Source organism: Epinephelus moara, chromosome 20 (assembly GCF_006386435.1).
Source record: "Epinephelus moara isolate mb chromosome 20, YSFRI_EMoa_1.0, whole genome shotgun sequence".
NCBI lineage: Eukaryota > Metazoa > Chordata > Actinopteri > Perciformes > Serranidae > Epinephelus > Epinephelus moara.
Genome location: NC_065525.1, coordinates 45,183,633 through 45,204,094, shown reverse-complemented (window position 1 = coordinate 45,204,094; position 20,462 = coordinate 45,183,633). Strand labels below are relative to the sequence as shown.

The 20,462-nt window shown below is 40.4% G+C and overlaps 2 protein-coding genes across 4 annotated transcripts; both read right to left on the bottom strand.

Moving 5' to 3' along the window:
- Positions 1 to 636: 636 nt before the first annotated feature.
- Positions 637 to 10,214, bottom strand: LOC126407770 (troponin I, fast skeletal muscle-like). 2 transcript variants are annotated; one of them, XM_050072965.1, is made up of 7 exons: positions 10,081 to 10,214; positions 8,607 to 8,639; positions 4,846 to 4,885; positions 4,621 to 4,749; positions 3,816 to 3,905; positions 2,214 to 2,387; positions 637 to 1,001 (listed from the first exon to the last, which is right to left on the bottom strand). In XM_050072965.1, exons 2-7 carry the CDS (start codon positions 8,612 to 8,614, stop codon positions 924 to 926), a joined length of 519 nt encoding a protein of 172 aa, XP_049928922.1. In that variant the 5' UTR covers positions 8,615 to 8,639; positions 10,081 to 10,214; the 3' UTR covers positions 637 to 923. The 2 variants fall into 2 exon arrangements, with proteins under 2 accessions (XP_049928922.1, XP_049928923.1); XM_050072966.1 differs by having other exon boundaries at positions 10,001 to 10,145.
- A 2,940-nt stretch (positions 10,215 to 13,154) lies between these two features.
- On the bottom strand, positions 13,155 to 20,399 carry LOC126407769 (troponin I, fast skeletal muscle-like). 2 transcript variants are annotated; one of them, XM_050072963.1, is made up of 7 exons: positions 20,279 to 20,399; positions 17,672 to 17,704; positions 17,465 to 17,504; positions 16,600 to 16,728; positions 15,534 to 15,623; positions 13,413 to 13,586; positions 13,155 to 13,317 (listed from the first exon to the last, which is right to left on the bottom strand). In XM_050072963.1, the coding sequence occupies exons 2-7, from the start codon at positions 17,677 to 17,679 to the stop codon at positions 13,240 to 13,242; spliced, it is 519 nt and encodes a 172-aa protein (XP_049928920.1). In that variant the 5' UTR covers positions 17,680 to 17,704; positions 20,279 to 20,399; the 3' UTR covers positions 13,155 to 13,239. The 2 variants fall into 2 exon arrangements, with proteins under 2 accessions (XP_049928920.1, XP_049928921.1); XM_050072964.1 differs by having other exon boundaries at positions 20,283 to 20,395.
- Between the last annotated feature and the right edge of the window lie 63 nt (positions 20,400 to 20,462).

Sequence of the window (20,462 nt, the reverse complement as noted above, 5' to 3'; positions counted from 1 at the left end):
TGGCTCATTTTTTAATGATTCATTTATGTTGATTCTCTCAAAGAAAGGCCAAGTTCTTTGAGAACGAGATAATTTATCACAAGAAAACGACTTATGCTTTCTTCAGTCACAGGATGACAGTGGAGAACCCAAAAACTTGTTATTTCTCCTGTTCATTCTTATTCTATTTCATTTATTTATTTATTCGCTTTTTATTCTATGGAGTTTTAATCATCTCTTAGCTAGGCCTGTATATATATATATATATATATCTAATAGCTAAGCTTTTATTCCACATAACGGCTTGAAAAAAATAAGTGCAAGCATGGCCGTCCTTGGCTTCCGTAGATTTTTACTGATAACTACTTGAAATATTTTTTTTATAGGTTTAAAAAAGTCCTGCAGGAGGATGATTTCTGTCCATTACTGTAGATTAAAAAAAGATCTTAACTCAAGGTCCACTTATTAGTTTTTTTTCTGAAGCTTTCAACCAAATCTAATGACCAAAGTTCTCACTTCAACTTTTCTGCATCATATTTTAAACATAAAGTTCAGTTCACATGTTTGTATCCAAACTGTTTGAGTGTCAGTTTGCTGTTTTAGGAGAAACTAAATGAAGAGTGAATAATGTGAGGATAAATGTACCAAACAAATTAATCCTTATTTCAAAACGTTTATTTCTAATGACTCCATGAAAACCTGTACATTTTGAAATGATGATTTTCTGTCAGACGTTTTAACTGCGAACATGTTGGCGTTACTTTGTCTCAGTTCAGTCTCTGTCTCGGGGGGACGACGGTATCACAAACATAGCCTACAATAACAAAAAAGTGTTTCAAGTGTTGTCCTTGTGAGTCCTGCTGGAACACAGACACTTTCAGTCACTCAGACCTCAGACGGAGACGTCTCCCCTGCTGTCGCTCCTCGCCACTTCAGGCAGGTTTTTAGGAGGTCTCGAACATCTTCTTCCTGTCAGCCTTATCTTCAATGTTCTTACGCCAGTCGCCGACCGCCTCTGTCGACTGCAGAGAACAGCAACACAGACTCATTAACACAAAGACATTATCAGTGTCACTTCAAACTACACAAGCTATTTCTATTAAATAACTGTGAGACTAAATATAGAATTATTTTTGTCCTGTGACTCAGTCCATAAGATCTTATTCTCCTGAAGGCATGTTTTAAAAGCTAGCAAGTTTTGTTGACTTGTTTCAGACAATGAAGGAAGATGATACGAATGATGCATTCAGAAATACCCAGAGCGCACTCTGGACACTCTGTCTGTGGAGACGGAGCAGCAGAGCGCCGAGCGGAGTGAATGTGTGATTAACTTAACCGTTGGTTCATTCATGTAGAAATATAACGCTGCGTTTCTTCCACCAACAGGGCTCTCATTTTAGTGTAGAGCGTCAGACTGAATTTACCAACGCACCATGTCAGGTCACTCACTCTCCGGGACCGCCAGTGTTACTTGAATAAGTAAACACTGACCAACGGGACCAGACTGGCCGACCCGTATGCTCTCACTCAGTGGATGGATGATGTCACAGGAAGCCAATCTTACAAAGGAGGACCACACTTGTTTGTTTTGCTATGGAAGCTAACGTTAGCTAATGTGCTAAAAAGTTAGCGTTCCAGAGAAATCCAATATTCCTCTTAATCCCTCCCCAGTTTCTGATGAGGTGGACATGATAACCCTTAATACACATAACCTTATTCATCCCTACAACAGGAAATACTTTTTCCCTAACCTGATATGAAGTGTGCGCTGCACATGTGAGCATTTTTGATGATGGCCTCCGTCCAGTCCTTTGGTCTTATCACATTTAACCATAGTTGTCTTTGTTTTTGTTGACGGGCAGTGGCGGCTGGTTTTGAGCCATGACTCCTTCTATTCTGGCTCCCAATAACACAACAAGCTCCTCCTGACAGTTCACTCCTAACTACAGTGTTGGCAAAAAGTTAATTTCAGATGCAGAACTTTTATTTGTAATGGAGTATTTCTACACGTTGGTGTTTGTAATGGATCTTTGTCGACCACTGATCTGGAATAAACTTGATCGGGAGAAAACTTTCTTCAGAATAATGATCTCAGTCTCCACTAAAGCTGCATAGTTCTGACTTTAACACCTAAACCTCATTATTATCTCAAACATGATTTCATGGTGGAGGGAATCATGTGACAGCAACAGCTCATTTCAAGCTCCTGTGATCAGTGCGGACTCCTTCCTCACCTCCTCTTTGACCTCCTTCTTGACCTGCTTCAGGTTGGCCCTCAGGTCCATGGTCACCTTGTGTTTTCCTCCCAGCAGAGCCTGCAGCATGGCGTCAGCAGACATACGCACTTTCTTCAGGGCGGGTTTCTTCACTCCGGCCAGCTCCACCACCTTCATCTTCAGATCCTCGATCTGGAGGCAGAAAAACACCAACACATGTCTGTCTAAAGAAAAGTCTACAGATAGATGAGAGACGATTTCTCCCTTTGACACTGAAGCTAAAACTACATGTACTCAAAGGGGCAGTATCAATCAATCAATTTTATTTATAAAGCCCAATATCACAAATCACAGTTTGCCTCACAGGGCTTTACAGCATACGACATCCCTCTGTCCTTATGACCCTCACAGCTGATCAGGAAAAACTCCCCAGTAGTACTTTACGTCCATAAATGCTGAAGCAGCTAATTGTGTCGCTGCCAAACTCAGTCACCAGAAAAAATGTTTCTGTGAACCACGGATACGTCACATTTGCACATTGTTATGTAGTGGATTTATTAAAACTTTACATTTCAACATGTTGGTGAAGACTCTCAGGCATCCAGGTCACGGTGATCCAAAGCCCTTTATCACAGGCAACTGGGCTCACTTGAGTTTCTTTCAGGAGGTGTCAGAAAAGTACGCACAGGGATTACTGGCTTGTGGCAGCCTAGTCTCGCCACCAGACAATCAGAGATCTCCGCCTTCTGATAAACCCTTTAGTTAAGCAAAGCGTCTAAAGACCTGACTTGTGAGTCTAGTGGCGGCCAAGCGTTCATAGCGACGTCGCTTTTTGATCCTTTGATGTCAGCTCTTCCGATCATTGTGAAGCAGAATTCACCAAGCGTTAGACTGTTCACGCACTAACAGGGAGCTGGGATCAGACGTCATGAGACAGGTTAGTTTGGAAGTTTCTGAGAACTTCAGGCCTGAAGACAACTCTTGGATGAGAGGTGAAACATCATCAAGGAACTCAAACAAGTCCAGTTGCCTACGATATGGCACTAAAGATTTAAATTTCAACATCGCTGTGGTTAATGTGAGGTCAGGTTTAGGCACAAAAACCACTCGATTACTGTTGGGAAAACATCATGTTTTGGGTTAAAGTATAAAAACTGGAACAGGTCGCTAACAAACACCCACGTTGGGTGTCTTAACGGCTGCTGGAAACTCAGCAATGACTTCCTGAATCACAACTAGTTTTGTTGTTTGTTGCCATCAACCAGCCCTCCACCTCCCGATGACAAAGTCAGTTACTTAAGAATATGCTTCATATGAAACGTACAAATGAGACATATTTGTGGTTTGCAGAAACATACAATGCCAACATACTCTACTGGCGACTGAGCTGTGCTGGTTCTCATTGATTACAGTGTTATGAGACTCCACTAGGACAAATACAAAGTGTTTCAACTACAACTTACCAGAACCCGACATGCACATAAATACTAATTAAATGAATTGATCCAAAGACAGAAAAAAAGGATACACTTGATCCAAAATGGAAAATGCACCAATGAAGGAGCAGCGATAAATGTTGTTTATCATCAACTGTTCTTAATCACGTCAGAGGGCGTTTACCTCTTTGTCGGCCTTCTGCACTTTGGCCTCGGCGTCGTACCTCGCCTCATCCACCTTGTCGATGGCCTGGTGGATCTTTTTACAGAGTTCCTGTTGATACACACAAAACAAACAAACACTCTCACTGAAGAGCTGTATGTATGTTCAGAGATACTGTAACACTCTGTTATACACACATTTTACACACACAACACATGATCGTCTTATAAAACAACACTCTCTTCAATTAAACTGTGTAACACTATATAAAACACATTTGAATGTCATTTAAAGATTCATGCATTCATTTTCATTCATCAGGTCGTGGGGGCAGCAGGCTGAGCAAAGCACCCCAGACGTCCCTCTCTACAGCGACACTCTCCAGCTCCTCCTGGAGGACCCCGAGGTGTTCCCAGGCCAGATGAGACATATAATCCCTCCAGTGTGTTCTGGGTCTGCCCCGGGGCCTCCTACCAGTGGGCGGACATCTAATATTTAGGATTTAGTGGCATCTGGCGGTGAGGTTGCGGATTGCAACCAACTGAGGTCACATCCACACTAATATGGATTTCTTTAAGTCTTTTAAAGTACCAATAAATGACAAATAAGAAAAGTGCAATATAAAGTTCAACATTTGCCTCCGCATTGTTGGAGGAGAGATATATAATGTACTAAGTTACGGCCCACTGCTGCCATTTTACTTTTCATATTTTAGGTACATTTTTCTGAATGTACCAACATATCACCACCTGTTCTATATTTTGTTGCTGTTACTTGTAGCAGAGTATTTTACAGTTACCACTGGCTGACAGCGTCATGGTCTCACCATGAGGGCGGCCTGGTCTCCGTTGGCGTCGGGGGCGGGACAGTTCTCGGCCATGTAGGCCTCCTTAGCCGCCGCAATGTCCTTCTTCTCCTGCTCGATCCAGTTGGCGGCGATCTGCAGCATCAGACTCTGCAGGGAGGTGAAAACATCAACATGTCACAGTTCAATTAAAAACAATGATGCTTAAATAAGACGTCAGTGAAAAGGAAAAGGTTTTATTCTCACCTTCAGATGATGCCTGCGGCTGGACGTCATTTTCTTTCCCCTGTGAGACAGAGATCAGTCTTTAACGGTCGTTATCATCTATTCTTCAAGTATGATTCAACTTTTAGGGTGAGAGTATGTGAGGAGATTGATGCCACTCTCATGTCTGTGCAGTAAACATGAAGCTACAGCCAACAGCTGCTTAGCTTAGCTTAGCTTAGCTTAGCTTAGCTTAGCTAGGCTAAGGGGGCGGCAGCAGCTCAGTCCATAGGGATGGATTGGGAACCAGACGGTCACCAGTACAAGTGTCTGTGCGGACCAAGTATGGAGCGTGGACTGGTAGCTGGAGAGGTGCCAGTTTGCCTCCAGGGCACTGCCGAGGTGCCCTTGAGCAAGGCACTGAACCCATGACTGCTCAGAGTGAGCAGCCACCTCACTCTGCCATCTCCCCATTAACACATGTATAGGTCCTGTGTGTGTGTGTGTGTGTGTGTGTGTGTGTGTGTGACAACTGAGTGAAAAAATTGAGTTTCCCCTCAGAGGTTAATAAAGTATATCGTCTTGGAAACAGTTAGCCTGATTCTGTCCACCATCACGCACCTCTGCAGCTCATTATTAACACGTTATATCTCATTTAAAACCATGATGATGATGAGTTAACTAGTTTTTATGTGTTTGACTATTTCTTAGCTGGGACCAGTAACTTCCTGGAGTCTCTGCTGGTTGCCTAGCAACTGTGCAGAGCCAGGAAACAACCCAGCACACAACCCCTTGTTTTACTTTTTGGTAAAAGACATGATCATAGATAATGTGTTAATTAGTGAGTTTTAGAGGAAGTGGAAGATTTAAACCAGGAGGAGCCAGGCCAGCTGTTTCTCCTGGTTTCCAGTCTTCCAGCTAACTGGCAGCAGCTACATACGAGAGTGGAGTCAACCTTCTCATCTAACTCTCTGCAAGAATAGTACAAACTATTGATATATAGAAAAAAGACAAAAAGCATGAATAGAATACAATAAAAATCTGCACGTGGGTTGAGATTATTTCACTGCTTCCAATCTATGAAATGAACCAATGTTTTTTCACTTCTTTCAGCACAGAAACATTTTTAAAAGATGCTAAACTGGAGAATTCATTACTCAGCTCAGCTGTTCCTGTTTTTGTCTCACACTACAACATTTAAAGTGATAAACTGTGGGAGGATAAACACAGAGATGCTTTCAAATGTATTGATCTGAGGAGAGAAGGCAAACTGCAGCCATTTAAGAGGTTGAAATAGATTTAAAAATGGCTTCTTTAAATATCCTGAAATATAAATAAATATCTCCGCCTGCTTTAAAGCTCCAGTGTGAAGGATTTAGGGGTTCATACTGGCAGAAATTTACTACAATAAATGTGTTTTCTTTAGTGTATAATAACCTGAGCCATTTATATCTATGTAGGGAGTGGGTCTCCATCTACAGAGATCGTCATGTTTCTACAGTAGCCCTGAATGGACAAACCAAACATGGCCATTGGTGCTTTCATGTCAGCCACTGTAGTTAGCAGCCGCTCTGTGATGAACCAAAAAGCATCAGAAAACACTGATTTTTGACATGAAACTGTTTAATTAAGTGTTTTCACTGGTTTAAATCAGCTGATGTGTTTGTTTTGGAGAGGACAGACCTCTGTGGATAACTCAGCTCCCACTAAACGCCTCCTGAACAAAGAACACTGACGTTTCGGCTGGTTGCAGTCTGTAACCGTCACCACTAGACGCCACTAAATCCTCCACACTGTTCCTTTAACCTGTTATTTATTCCTCGCACATGCCAGCAGCACGTACAGCTGCTGTCATCTGAAGCTGCAGGTTTGACCTTCAGACTGAACTGTTGCCTTCACATGTGTTCAGATCAGTTTAGACACATCTCAGACTCTCCGTCGGTCCAACAGTGAGACGTCTCAACGACCGTCAGACCGACTGTCGTGATAATTCTCTGCAGAGATTAAAGTTCACCAGAAGATGACTCCTGATGAAGCAGGTCAACATTTACACGACTGAATGTCACTGAGCCGTACTCTGGGATTAGTGCCAACACACAGTGCTGGAAAGTGATTAAGTTTTTTTAGATACTCTTCTGAGCTGCTTGTACTTTACTTGAGTATATCTTGAGGGACATGATGTACTGTGCATATTCAGACGACTAACACAAATTATAATCAACTAATTAAATATGATATATTATTATAGATTCTCAGTAATTTATGAAGTGATGAAAATGAGCTTCACCTTTACCAGCTGCAACATTAAATCACACATCATGAGTTAGAACAGAATAATATATATCATTATGAAATGGGCCGTTCTGCACAGTGAGCACTTGGATTTGGGTTATTCTAAGTATATTTTAATTCTAATACTTTTACTCAAATGAAGTTTTATAAGCAGGACGTTTAACAAAGTATTTCTACACTTCTTGATGTGATTTCCTTTATACCAAAATATTTTTGATCGTATTTTCATATGACTCAGTGTTTTAGTTTTTTAGCTGCTATTTCTTTAATGTGAGACACTGAACGTCTCCGTCCGTCTGTGTGAAACTATGAAAACATTCAGGGACAAAGACGGAACGTCCAGGATTTGATCTAATGTGTCCTATTGTTACTAATACCTGACAATATTGTCAATAAAACAAATAACTGTTGCCCGATTTCTTTCTTTAGTTCAGCCGTCTCCTGTTATATTTCATCCCTGAAGTCTTTTAATTCACATTGAAATCCTCTGAGCTCCTCTGTAGTATCAGATGCTTCAATCTTCGTCTCCTTGACTGTCCCAAATTGTGGATTCATCCCTCTTTAAGTTAAGCTCAAGTGTCTTTCATCATGTTTCGGTTCAAGTAGTTATTTTAACATTTTAAGATCGGTGTTTTGGAGAAGATGAGCGCTTATGCTGCCGTCATCCCCCACTTTGTCAATAAAACAAAGTCAAGCTAAAAGAGCAGCATATTCTGGTTTATCTTACGAGACACAAGTGAGATGTAACTGTGAGCTCAGATTCATGAAAATAACTATTTACTAATTTACTTATGTTAATAATTTGAGTTCTACTTTTAGAGTGAATGGAGACTGTTCAATTGTACACATACACATGCATCAAAAGGCAGTCTACAGTCCAGTATAAATGCAAAATAATGTAAATAAATTCATTAATAACTAATTAATCAATATGAATTTGGGTTTAAATTAAGATTTTCTTTCGTTAAAACTTCTCAAGAAACCATCAACTGCCTGTATTTGAGAACTTTGTCTCTATTTTCTCAACATTTACCACCGAGCCACATTTATTTTTGGACTAAGCAACAGATCATCTGAGCAATTAACAGGGCTAAGTTTGAATTTGGATCTGCTGGATGTTTGAAAGGTCATGAACTCTAAAGAACATGTGTATTAATCCCTGTGTAAGTCCAGCAACATGTTGTGACACACTATCTGGGATTTACGCCGGTGTTTTTACTCAGAGAACCTCTTAACAAAGGCTTAGCCTGACAAGCTGAGTCTGAAACGTCTTCAAAGCCCCAAAACGGCAGAAAATAATTAAATAAATGAATGAAAATAAAAACAGAGAGCTGTTACAGTTTAAAAATCAGTGAGAGGAAAATGATGTGATGTTGGTGAGATTTTTAAATTAAATTAAATTAAACATTTCTGAGTTTTTGGTGAGTTTGGCTCTCGTTTGAAAAGTTAACAAAACCAAACCACAGAAGAAGAACAACTTAAAGAAGAAGAGGAAGAATATGTGTACTCACTCAGACATGTTGGCGGTTTGTGATCTTCACACCCTGTTCAGAGACAGAAATCAGTTAATCATGAGCAGACAGGTGACATAAAGCTGAAGTGAACTTGTTGCCTCCCCGTTATCAATCAGCGACCCTTGACCTCCAGCAGGAAACATGATATCATGGAAACCCCGGCTGCCAGGCCAGCGATCACAAACCGGCTAATTTTGGACGGGCGGGGTCAGATGCTGGGGCCCTGGTGCTCTTCGGTTGCCCCCTCTGAAGACATTTCTGCCTGGAATTTAACTTCTGAACTGAGCACGAAATGCCACCAGCACAGGAACCAAATGTGGCGCCAAGCACGCGGTGAGAGCCGTTAACACCAACGCCGTTAATACCGACATCCTGCAGGCATCCGAACTGCCGGCTGACACCGAGGTGTGTCCAGAGACAAGTTAAATCAGAAACAATAAAACTTTGTAGGAACGTACACGAAGCTTTAAGGCATAAAAACGTCAGGTCTGAGGCTCAACGAATTTAAAACAAAAAGTACAAACTCTTCTTTACAGTTTCAAACCAGCAGTGGGAACATCAATGTGAGATCTAGATTCCTTCACACTACAATGCTTTTTCAAATCTTATTTTCATACCAGCATCAAACGCTGAGCCGCAACAAAAGATCCAACTAAAGCCGAAAAGTGAAGATCAAAATTCATTAAATTCACAAATCCTTAAATCTAATGACGTCATCTGCATTTCCTTTATAATGCAGATGTAATGATCCGACTAATTAGAAAATTTCCCTGAAAAGAGAATCTTTTAATAAGTGCTACATGCAAATGCATTAAACTTGTCCACAGGCAAAGAATTTAAAATATATGAAGAACTAAGTTTCCAAAAATGAATAAATGGATATTCACTCAGATTAAATGCTTTTCCTTCAAGGAAATTAAAGTTTTCCTGCAACTGGTGCCAAATAACAAACTTCTTTTTTGAAGGAAATTATCAAATTATTTGTATCTGTAATGTGCGAATCAGTTTTACACTGCACACAAAATAAAATGCTTTAAAGATTTAACATCCAAGTTGACAAAACAAACATTAACTTTATATCATTTCATATATTACACATCAATAATTTTCCCAGCAGCATGCAAACTCATGGAAACACCCAAGCTGCATCATGAGCTGATTTTCATCTCAAGACAAATCAAACGCTGCAGAATAAAACCACAAATTTGCTTCAGTTTCAGTCCAAACTTTAACCTGAACATCCCGCAGTTATTCACAGTCCTACAGTGTCCTCCAATAAGTCCAACAAGTCTCAGCGTCTCTCTGATTCTGAACACAGCCTCAGAGGTCAGAGGTCACACCTGCAGCAGCACCTTTCAAAGAACCCCTTAAAAACCACCTTAAAGTCCCACCTGTCGACCAGACCTCAGCGCGGCTCTCTGTATTGTCTCCTACCGGAGTGAAAACGAAGCCGAGCTGCAGAGACTCTCACCTACTGAACGTGACGAGGAGGAGGAGGAAGAAGAAGAGGGGGAGACGCTGCCAAGTCCTAAACAGTAAAGAATAAACAGAGTATATAGGGTGTGAAGTGCTCGCTCAGCAGTAAAGTCAGCCCTCTTTATGGTAGCAGAGTCACTTCAGACCAATGGGCCGGCAGGCTCCAGAAATACCACCCCAACTCTCTGAGGAACCTCATAAATTTCTGCTGCAGGAAGTCGCCTCCCTGGACTGAACAGACGCTATCAGGTTCCCCTCCCACGGAGAGCGGAGCTCGGGTGAAGCAATTGTTACACAACAGTCGGGGCGACATGATTAGAGCTCAGAGATTCACTTTGCTTTATACCAGCAGCTTAGCAGGCAGAGGTGACAACAGTCGCACCCGGCAAGAGTCAGCTAAACTAAAGTTCAAGTTAATCTGAGGCTTCAGCAGGCTGAGGGAACATAAATCAGGTGGAGAGCAAAATCCCTCTGTGGTGCTGTGAAGGCTGAACTCTGATAGAGTCCCACTGATGTGTCTCATTCACACTGAAGGAACAGTTCACCCACAAAATCACACTTTTTCTATCACTCACCCGTGTTACAATATCAAATATGTGAAGAAAAGCTCTGTTTTTCAAACACATGTCTCGTCACATGTCCACGTTTGGTCATGGACTTTCCACGTCCACATATGACGTCCAAGGTACCCTGGGTGTGTTGGTTGTTGACGTTCTGGGACGCCGTGTCAACTTCAGCCTGTTACATGCATTGTCTGTTTTCAAAATACACTTCTGTTTTCACAGGAACTGTACAGTTTGCATACAGTCTCTTTCAAAATAAAAGCACTACGATTTTTTTTCCTTCAACAACAAAAACATGTGGTTAGGTTTACAGAAAAAGAACAGGGTTTGGCTCTAGAGTCTTATGGGACATGAACACTGCTATCTCGTGTGAAAGTCAGTGTCTGTTGGACCTATTCACCACCCCTCCTGCCGACCTCACTTAGGCTTTCGCCGCCTTAACTTTCGTCCTAGTTCCACCACGTTTCCCCTGACGCCTCCGGGCCTCATTAAACTATAACAGCAACCCGCCATGTATCACGCCAACGTTATATGCCAGCTTTCTTTCGTTGGTTTCTGACATTGCAAGTCACTGCCCAAGTGCCGGATTTTGACGATTTCAGAGTGAGACCCAACTCGTTTATCTCACATGCCTTCACGCTACACGAACAATCCAAACACTGAGAATATTCCTGATGAACTGAAGTCATGCAGGGCTGCGTTTAACAACATCAATATCAATACATCAGTTTACGGACTCATCACACAACTCGTGCAGAATAATCAAAATCTCATCTGTGCAGTCGTACACTCATTACTTCCTGAATACATGCATCTTCACAAAAAACACTTCTGCACACGAGTGGCAAACACGAGCAACTGCATGAATTTAAACTGCGCTCTTGGAGTCAGTTGAGTTGTTGAGACGCACTACTCGTCCATGTGTTGGACTGTTTATGTGAAAATGTTTTCAGTGTTACGGTTTAAATGAAAATGCATGTGTCAGTGAAGTCCAGAGCAACGACTGGATAAATGAGATAATTGAGTTTGCAAACTGAAGTTTTGCTGTTGTTAGACGTGGAAACCAATGACATCAGCTCATGAAGAATTTTCACTGTTCTTGGATTCTTGGTTCACAATGTTTTCTTTACAAAGTGAAGGTAACAAGAGATGAGTTAACTGATGTACAAGTATAAGTATAAAAGAATAAGAAAATAAAAATGAACACAGCAAAAAAAATAATTAAATGTTAACCAGTGACTAAAAAACAAAATCGCAAAAAAATTCAAAATCTGAATTAATTAGTCATCTTAACTTTATTAAACTGTCAGAGCTGAACTGTTTTTTAGACAAATTCTATCACAGATAAATTAATCAATAACTGTAAAAAAACACCACCACATGGGAATAGATGAACATTTAACCGTCATAAATCAGTTTTTAATACGGTGTTAACGTCATCATTTATTATTATAGAAGCTGAATGAACGACATAATCATTTTTTATGGACTGAATCATCACTGACAGAAATGTGCTCAACTAAACCTAAACTACCGTGATAAAGTGAAAATGTCGAATAAATCAGAGAAATGTTTTGGTTAGTTTTAACAATTCTGGATGAAACTAGATTTTAAATATTGTTTTCAGTAAGAACTTCCTGTTTGCTTAAATTTTAAAGCAGAAAAAGTTTCAGTATTTGTGAACTGAACCTCTTAAACTCTGAATTCTCCACGTGTAAAAAGTCCAACAAACCTTTTTTATTTTAAATTCAAATAAAGTTCCCAAAACAGTTTTCAAAGAAACCAAATTTATTGCCCTGACATTTGGGGAATTGTGTTAAAAAAAATAAGAAGAATATTTAGAATACTTCCCTTTGATGGATAAGTACAGTCATAAAAATGTAAAGTTTAATAATTTTACTCAGTGGATGAATGTGTGCTCCTGTTCTGTAAGATGCAGATGGTTTCATGAAGATTTGAACAAAACCAAATAACATGCATAGATTAAATTCAAAGTAAAGTAAAAAGAGGAAGTTACTCACCATCTGTAGAGCTTCATGCTGCTGCAGCTTCGTTTGTGACGGAGAAGTAGAAGTTTGATTCTGATGGAAATTTTTGGCAAGAAGCCATTTCTCATGACAGAAGAAGAAGAGATGATGTGCAGGAAGTAAGAAGAGAGCACAGAGGGAGGAAGGCTCTCTGCTGACATCTGGTGGTTCATTGCGAACACAACACTCTTTTCAATTTGCTGCTGTGCCACATAAAATATTTATCAGTTTAAATTAAAGTTAAAGTGATTTTTTGTCGCTGAGAACAAGCTTGCCTGATGTGGAATTAGTCTTCTCCTCTATAAGACTTTCAGTGTGAAAGTCCAGATTAACCTCGACTTCTATCTGGCTGAGTCGTTGTTAGAGAATATAAAGTGGGTTTTAAACAGAACCTCCTTTAGTAAAGTTAATGAAATGTAAACGGAGCAAATCCAAACTTCTGAACAATGTCTGGAAAAAACTGCAGCGTGACATCAATGCCTTATTCCAAAAAATAATTTAATGGCACGAGTTTTTTCAGAGATGTAACAAAGAGTTTTAGAAGCCCACAAGAAGTGAAAGTCTTTAGGAAGTCTCGAACATCTTCTTCCTGTCGGCTTTGTCCTCAACGTTCTTACGCCAGTCGCCGACGCCCTCGCCAGCCTGAAGGACGGACACATTCGACACAGTGATGCAGGTCACGTAACACCAACCCAACGTGGAGTGCATATGAAGTCAGTGATGTATCTGAGTCTCACCTCCTCTTTGACCTCCTTCTTGACCTGCTTCAGGTTGGCCCTCAGGTCCATGGTCACCTTGTGTTTTCCTCCCAGCAGAGCCTGCAGCATGGTGTCGGCCGACATACGCACTTTCTTCAGGGCGGGTTTCTTCACTCCGGCCAGCTCCACCACCTTCATCTTCAGATCCTCGATCTAAAGACACACAGATGTGAAGCTCAAACAGCTGCAGATACAGTCACACACAGTGCTGGAGTGTAACTAAGTACTTTTGACATACATGCACTTTTTCACAGCTACAGTGTTGATCTCTCATCTAAAACTAAAACAAGACTTATGTTCCCTCAAACCTGCAGGCAACTCATTGATCTGCTCTGCTCTTAGTTGTCCTTGCGTGTTGTTGTATTATTCGCAGTAATGAGTTTGACAGGGCGGCACGGTGGTGTGGTGGTTAGCACTGTCGCCTCACAGCAAGAGGGTTGCTGGTTCGATCCCGGGTGTGGGAGCCCCTCTGTGTGGAGTTTGCATGTTCTCCCCGTGTCAGCGTGGGTTTCCTCCAGGTGCTCCAGCTTCCTCCCACAGTCCAAAGACATGCAGGTTAATTGGTGACTCTTAATTGTCCGTAGGTGTGAGTGTGAATGGTTGTCTGTCTCTGTGTCAGCCCTGTGATAGTCTGGTGACCTGTCCAGGGTGAACCCTGCCTCTCACCCGATGTCAGCTGGGATAGGCTCCACCCCCCCAGCGACCCTCAAGAGGATGAAGCGGTTAGAAGATGAATGAATGAATGAATGAGTTTGACTGTGGTGCCTGTCAAAAGGCTCAACAGCTTCTCCCTCACGCCCCTGTTTGAGTGTCTCGAGGACATTAAGGCACGGATGGCGCTAAACTTCCTTAATATAAATGAAAGTAAAACAGAAGTTGTTGTCTTTGAATCAAGTGGTGTCAGCCTAGTTTCTTCCAATGACTTGGGTTTCCTGTTAAACCCATGGTCTCTAACCTTGGCGTCAAAATAGACAGTGCTCTTAAACATGATAAGCAGATAAATGCTGTGGTGAAGTCCAGTTGTTATAATTTGAGGCTTGTATCAAAAATCAAACCTGTGCTTTCTTTTAATGACCTTGAGCGGGTTACCCATGCTTTTGTTTCTAGCCGTTTGGATCACTGCAACGCACTGTATGTGGGGCAAAACCAGGCCTCCCTAGCGAGTTTGCAGCTTGTTCAAAACGCAGCAGCACGCCTCCTAACAGGTACCTGCAGGCGTGAGCACATTACCCCCATCCTGGCCTCGCTCCATTGGCTTCTGATCAAGTGGAGAATTGATTTTAAGATTTCATTGTTTGTTTTTAAAGTGCTGAATGGGCGAGCTCCCCAATACATCGTCGACTTCCTAAAAGTGTACACCCCCTCAAGGTCACTGAGGTCGGCCGATCAGCTGCGGCTTGTGGTCCCAAAAAGCCGTTTGAAAACGAGAGGTGACCGCGCCTTCTCGGTAGCTGCCCCCAGGCGATGGAATGACCTGCCTACACATGTCAAAATGGCCCCACTGTAGAATCTTTGAAGTCCCGCCTCAAGACCCACTTGTTTTCCTTGGCTTTTGATTCTGGTTGACGAGTAGACCAACTTATCTCTTGAGCTTGCTCTACTCTCTGTATCTCTTCTGCATCTATGACCTGTATATTCTTATGTGGATTTCCGTATATTTCTGTATATGCTTATGTGTAGTTTTGTGCAGCACTTTGGTAACTTTGTATTTTAGAGAAGTGCTATATAAATAAAATGGACTGGTCTGGTGCTGAGTATAATCTTTCTGAAGCACTGGAAGGTGCTGTGAGCTATTTCCAGATTGCCTCTGTGCAGAAACAGGGACTGGCTCATTTGTAAAATAGGAACAGCAGTAAGTTTAATTGAAAAATCTGAGACAATGACTTCCCTGTGATTTTTACACTTAGCAAAGTCATTAAATGAGCGAGATTGGACCCTGTGATGGGCTGGATCTGTGGGCCATGTTTTATGTTTGACACCCCTGATTACATAACCAGAATAAAATTATGATAAAAATAGGGTTCAGAGTTTTAAATGAAAACTTTAGTTACTCTTTAACATCAAATCAAATACGTTTGACATTAATGTGACTGTCTCTACCTCTTTATCTGTCTTTGCCACTTTGGCCTCGGAGTCGTATCTGTCCTCATCGATCTTGTCGAGGGCCTGGTGCAGCTTTTTGCAGATTTCCTGTTGATATAAAAAGAAAACAAAATCAGCTCCATTCAGTCTCTCTTTTTTCCCCACAATATTTTTATTTAAATATTCATGCCGTAAAATACATAACACATAACGTAACATGTAACTGCTGCCTCAAGACAGAACCAAGACGAGTTGATGCTTTTTTCCTTCAACATCAAACATACGTGGTTGAGTTCAGGAAACAAGAACAGGGTTTGGCTTTAGATCTGACAGGAAGTGAACACCGGCCTCCTGGGTGAAAGTTAATGGTTGTTGGACCCATCCACCCTCCCACCCTATCTACTCAGACTTTTACCGCCTTAAAGGGATAGTGCACCCAAAAATGAAAATTCAGCCATTATATACTCACCCATATGCCGAGGGAGGCTCAGGTGAAGTTTTAGAGTCCTGCAGCCCCGACATAAAAAGTTGTTTTTCCAAACAACTTTTTATGTCGGGGCTTCAGGACACTTGGATCACTACGGACGAGCAGTATGGAGATATTTTGTGGTTTCAATTATGTGTTTTTGGACGTTTGAATCTGGGGCGCCGTCAGCCTCCATTAGGTGGAGTTGTGTTGCTACCTCCTCTCCCCTTGGATCTCTGCAAGTGATGTGAGGACTCTAAAACTTCACCTGAGCCTCCCTCGGCATATGGGTGAGTAGATAATGGCTGAATTTTCATTTTTGGGTGCACTATCCCTTTAACTTACATTGTTGTTCCGCCATTTTCCCCTCTGATGCCGGCAGGTGCTGCAACCCGTCACGTATCATGCTGACATGAAAGGACAGTTTTTTTCATCTGTGTCTGATGCAGGAAGTCACTGACCTAGCGCCCGTTTTTTCACCATCAGAGTGAGACTGGTTTGGCATCAACCATTTATACTGTATTAATTCAAGGTGTGTATTTATAGACTTCAGCACCAGCTGAGCTCCAGACTGTGTTTCTTTTCTGTGTGTTTCGGGCTGTTTTTGTTTCTTCTCACCATCAGAGCCGCCTGGTCTCCGCTCATGTCGGGGGCGGGGCATTTCTCTGCCATGTAAGCTTCTTTGGCGGCTGCGATGTCAGTAGCTTCCTGCTCGAGCCAGTTAGCAGCGATCTGCAGTATCACACTCTGCAGGACGAGGACACACACACATACACACACACTCTGTTAAGTTACAGTGACGCAAAAGGCTTCTTATTGTTCTCAGAACAACAATAATTAATCTTTTGGCCGGTTGGAGACAAACATACGGAGGCTGAGAAAGGCCGTGCTTGAAATGATTTTTTTAATGTTTTTATCTGGGGATCACAAGTTAATTATTTTGTTATCTCGAGTTAACAGACTCATTTTTTGTTGTGATAACATGGTAATTTATGTCAAGTCTGGAGAAAACAAAAGGCTAAAAGATAACAAGATAATTTATCACAAGAAAATGACTTCTGTTTTATCGAGTTCACTGGATAATAATAATAATAATTATACTGTGGGTGAGTCATCGCCTGTGAATAACTATCGTGAGTCTTTTTCTTGAGATAAATTATCTTGTTATTTCTAGAAATTTGCTTTTTTTTCCTGAGAATCAACATAAATCACCACGTTATCACAAAAAGATTAAACAATAATGAAATCATTTACCTGTGCTCTCAAGATAAAAGCATTTAAAAAAATAAAAAATAAATAACTACAAGCACGGACGTTTTTGGCTTCCATACAGAAGAACCTTACACAGTCCTGTCATGTCACAATATGCCGTTTACATTTTAGCACATTATTCCCTTTTTGTTTTTACACCCAACAAACACCTGAGCAACATTAGAATCTGATTATTTTTAACTGGATAACAAAGAAACTGTGTTAATCTCACCTTGAGATGATGCCTGCGGCTCGATGTCATCTTCTTTCCCCTGTAAGTAATAAAAAAGTAAAACAATAAGAACACTTTCACAGAAATCATCAAAAAATGATGAATAATAATAATAAATCAAAATGATGTTCTTTTACTTAAAATCCAGATCGTACATGTTTCTGGGTTAGTTTGTGTGCAGAGTGAAAGAAAAGTCAATAAACTCACTCAGACATCTTGACTTCTTTTTGGTTTCAGACTCTGTTAATAATCAGAAAAGACAGTTAGGACAGAAATAAGAAACTATTAAACAATACCTGCGTCTGTAAGTGACTTTGGTGAGTATAAACATGAACAAACATAACAGAATCACAATAAGCTGATATCAAAGAACAACAAGACTTTAAATCTGATACCAACACTTAAATAATGTGCTGATACATTTAATAAACATCTGCTTGTTTGTGTCCTTTTATAACCCCATTAGCAGCTGTGTTTTTCTGCCGGTCATACAAACAAATGTCATATTCAAACTCTCAATATTTATTATTATTCTAAAATCATTGTCTTCACTTTAAACCAAAAATATTTAATCTCATTTTTCTTTAATTTTTTTTAAAATATGGTTTTATTTTTATTTTATTCTCATAATATTTCAATTAAAAAAAATAAATAAATAAATAAAAATTCTTAATCAAATACAAAGAGAATACTGAATACATTGCACTCTGTTTTTAATGTTCCTTTTACACAGCAACACATTTTCCCACTAAATTACCATAAACTTTAGGCAGCTGTCGCTCACGGCATCCTCCCGTTAATTTACAGTGTCACTACCATAATTCACTTCAACAGTCTATCCTGCTGAGACCCTGTGTCGTCATATGAGGAAGTCACATTTTGGGTTTACATGACCTTAGACTTCATCCTCCTCGATTTTGACCTGTTGTCCTCGTTTGTGGACACTGCCATCTAGTGGCAGTAAGAGCACAGCACACCAATCCATGTAAAAACAAGATGGCAGCCATCTCTGCCAAGTCAGTCAGTCTCCCGACACACATGTTCACATGTTGTGACTGAAACTTGTTTATTTATGATTAATAATGTTTGTAGCTTGATATGGCAACAAATCTTTAGCAATTTAAGCAACAGTAACGTGACAAGACACTGTTGATTAGGAAGTACTCGTCTGAGGACACTGGGACTTATCAGGTCCTATTAATCCCAAATAACTAGGAGAAATTAAAAATGCATAGCAAACAAAAGTTTGGGTCTCAGGGGGATATTACCGTTAAATTTATGACTGTATTCTACTGTAGTGACTGGAGTAAAATATGAGTTTACAGTGTCATACTGTGGCTAACCTGCCAGTAATATACTGTACCTCCACAGTCTTATTACTGTAATCTACATTAATGTATTTTACCTTCAGTTTGCTCTGTAATGCATTTACATTTTTATAAAGATTATTATAAATGTAAATAATATTCTGTCTGTACAAAACAAAGCATAACAAATGAAAATGATCCCATGTACAGACAAACTGTCAGAGACGAAACCTTTAAACCACTTTAAATGAGAAACATTTGTCAGAGTCAGTGTCAGTGTCTGTCAAACTGTGGTCTGGGGGCCACTGGGGGCCCCTCTGTAGGCTCCAGGGGACTCATGTGTCGTTTCTCTCTCAGGCCAGAGCTAATCCTGGCTCAGGGTCAAAGGTCAACACTGACGTCTAAGATTTATCTGTGAGCAGTGACACAGACAGTAGCTCATCTGACAGGTGAGGCAGGCGTCAACAATCAGTCAAGTAAAAGTCCACACAAGTCAACTGCATGTGAAACAAACCACATTCAGACTTTCACTAATTTAATCTCAGCTGAGTCTCATCTGAAAACAGATTTACTCTTCTCATGTATAGATTATATTTCATTATTTTTATTTTATTATCTTATTTTGGATCATTATGTTACATTATTTAATTGAATCTAATTTAATTTAATTTAATTTATTCTATATTATATTATAACTATAATTTTGTCAGTAATCAAACTCCCTTTCCTTTTATTTACTGATTATTTTAATTTTTCCTCTTTTACCTTTAACTCGAACCTGGTTCAGTTTAAAAGATGCTGACTTGCGTCATCTATAGTTACATCACGTATTTTTCTCCCTGAGCTCTAACCTGTCCGAGGTAATCTGATATCTAGGTTACGTCTCACTCAAAGGTCGTTGGATATATGAGACAGGAAACACTGACCAGCGAGGAGCCAAAGACTTTCCTAACAAATGCAAAAGTTTTTGCTCCTGCTGGAAGAAGAGGAAGGAAATTCTTTGCCTACTTTTTGCGTGCAGAAGGCAGACATTTTTTTTTTAGGTTTGCATGTGTAAAATCTGGTATTAAAAAGGGAACATTAAAACACAACATATTACATCCAGACATGACACAGTAAAACATAAAAACACGATATACTATAGAAACTAAAGGGGCCCAGGTACTTCACCCTGAGGTCCACACCAGTACTAAATACTTTGCGGAAATATTCATTAACGTCTGGTTTATAAATTAAAGAAAATTGTCACTTAAAACAAGAACTTCACTTCTTAAATTTAGGAAAATGCAAAGTTTAGGCAGGATGAATCTTCACTTTCAAATGGTTTCAACTATTTTAAAGAGAAATTTTGTAAACTTTTCAACAGATCTGTGCTCATGACACGACGTTAGGGTGCACTGAGGCAAAAAAGAATCAAGTATACAAAAAAAAGAAACTTAGCTCCTTAAATTTGAAAAAAAAAAAAAACTTAGCTTATTATTACCCACAAAGTAAAAGAGCTTCTCACCTACACAGTGACGAGGAGGAGGAGGAGGAGGAGGAGGAGCAGCAGAGACTGACAGAAGGACTGAGAGAAAGTGGGGGAGTCACAGACTAAAATGTGAAATCTGTGGGGGTATATATATGAGCTTGGACAGATATTTGAAGGTTTCTCTTTATGGTCATGAGAATGTCTGAGACCAACCAGGCCG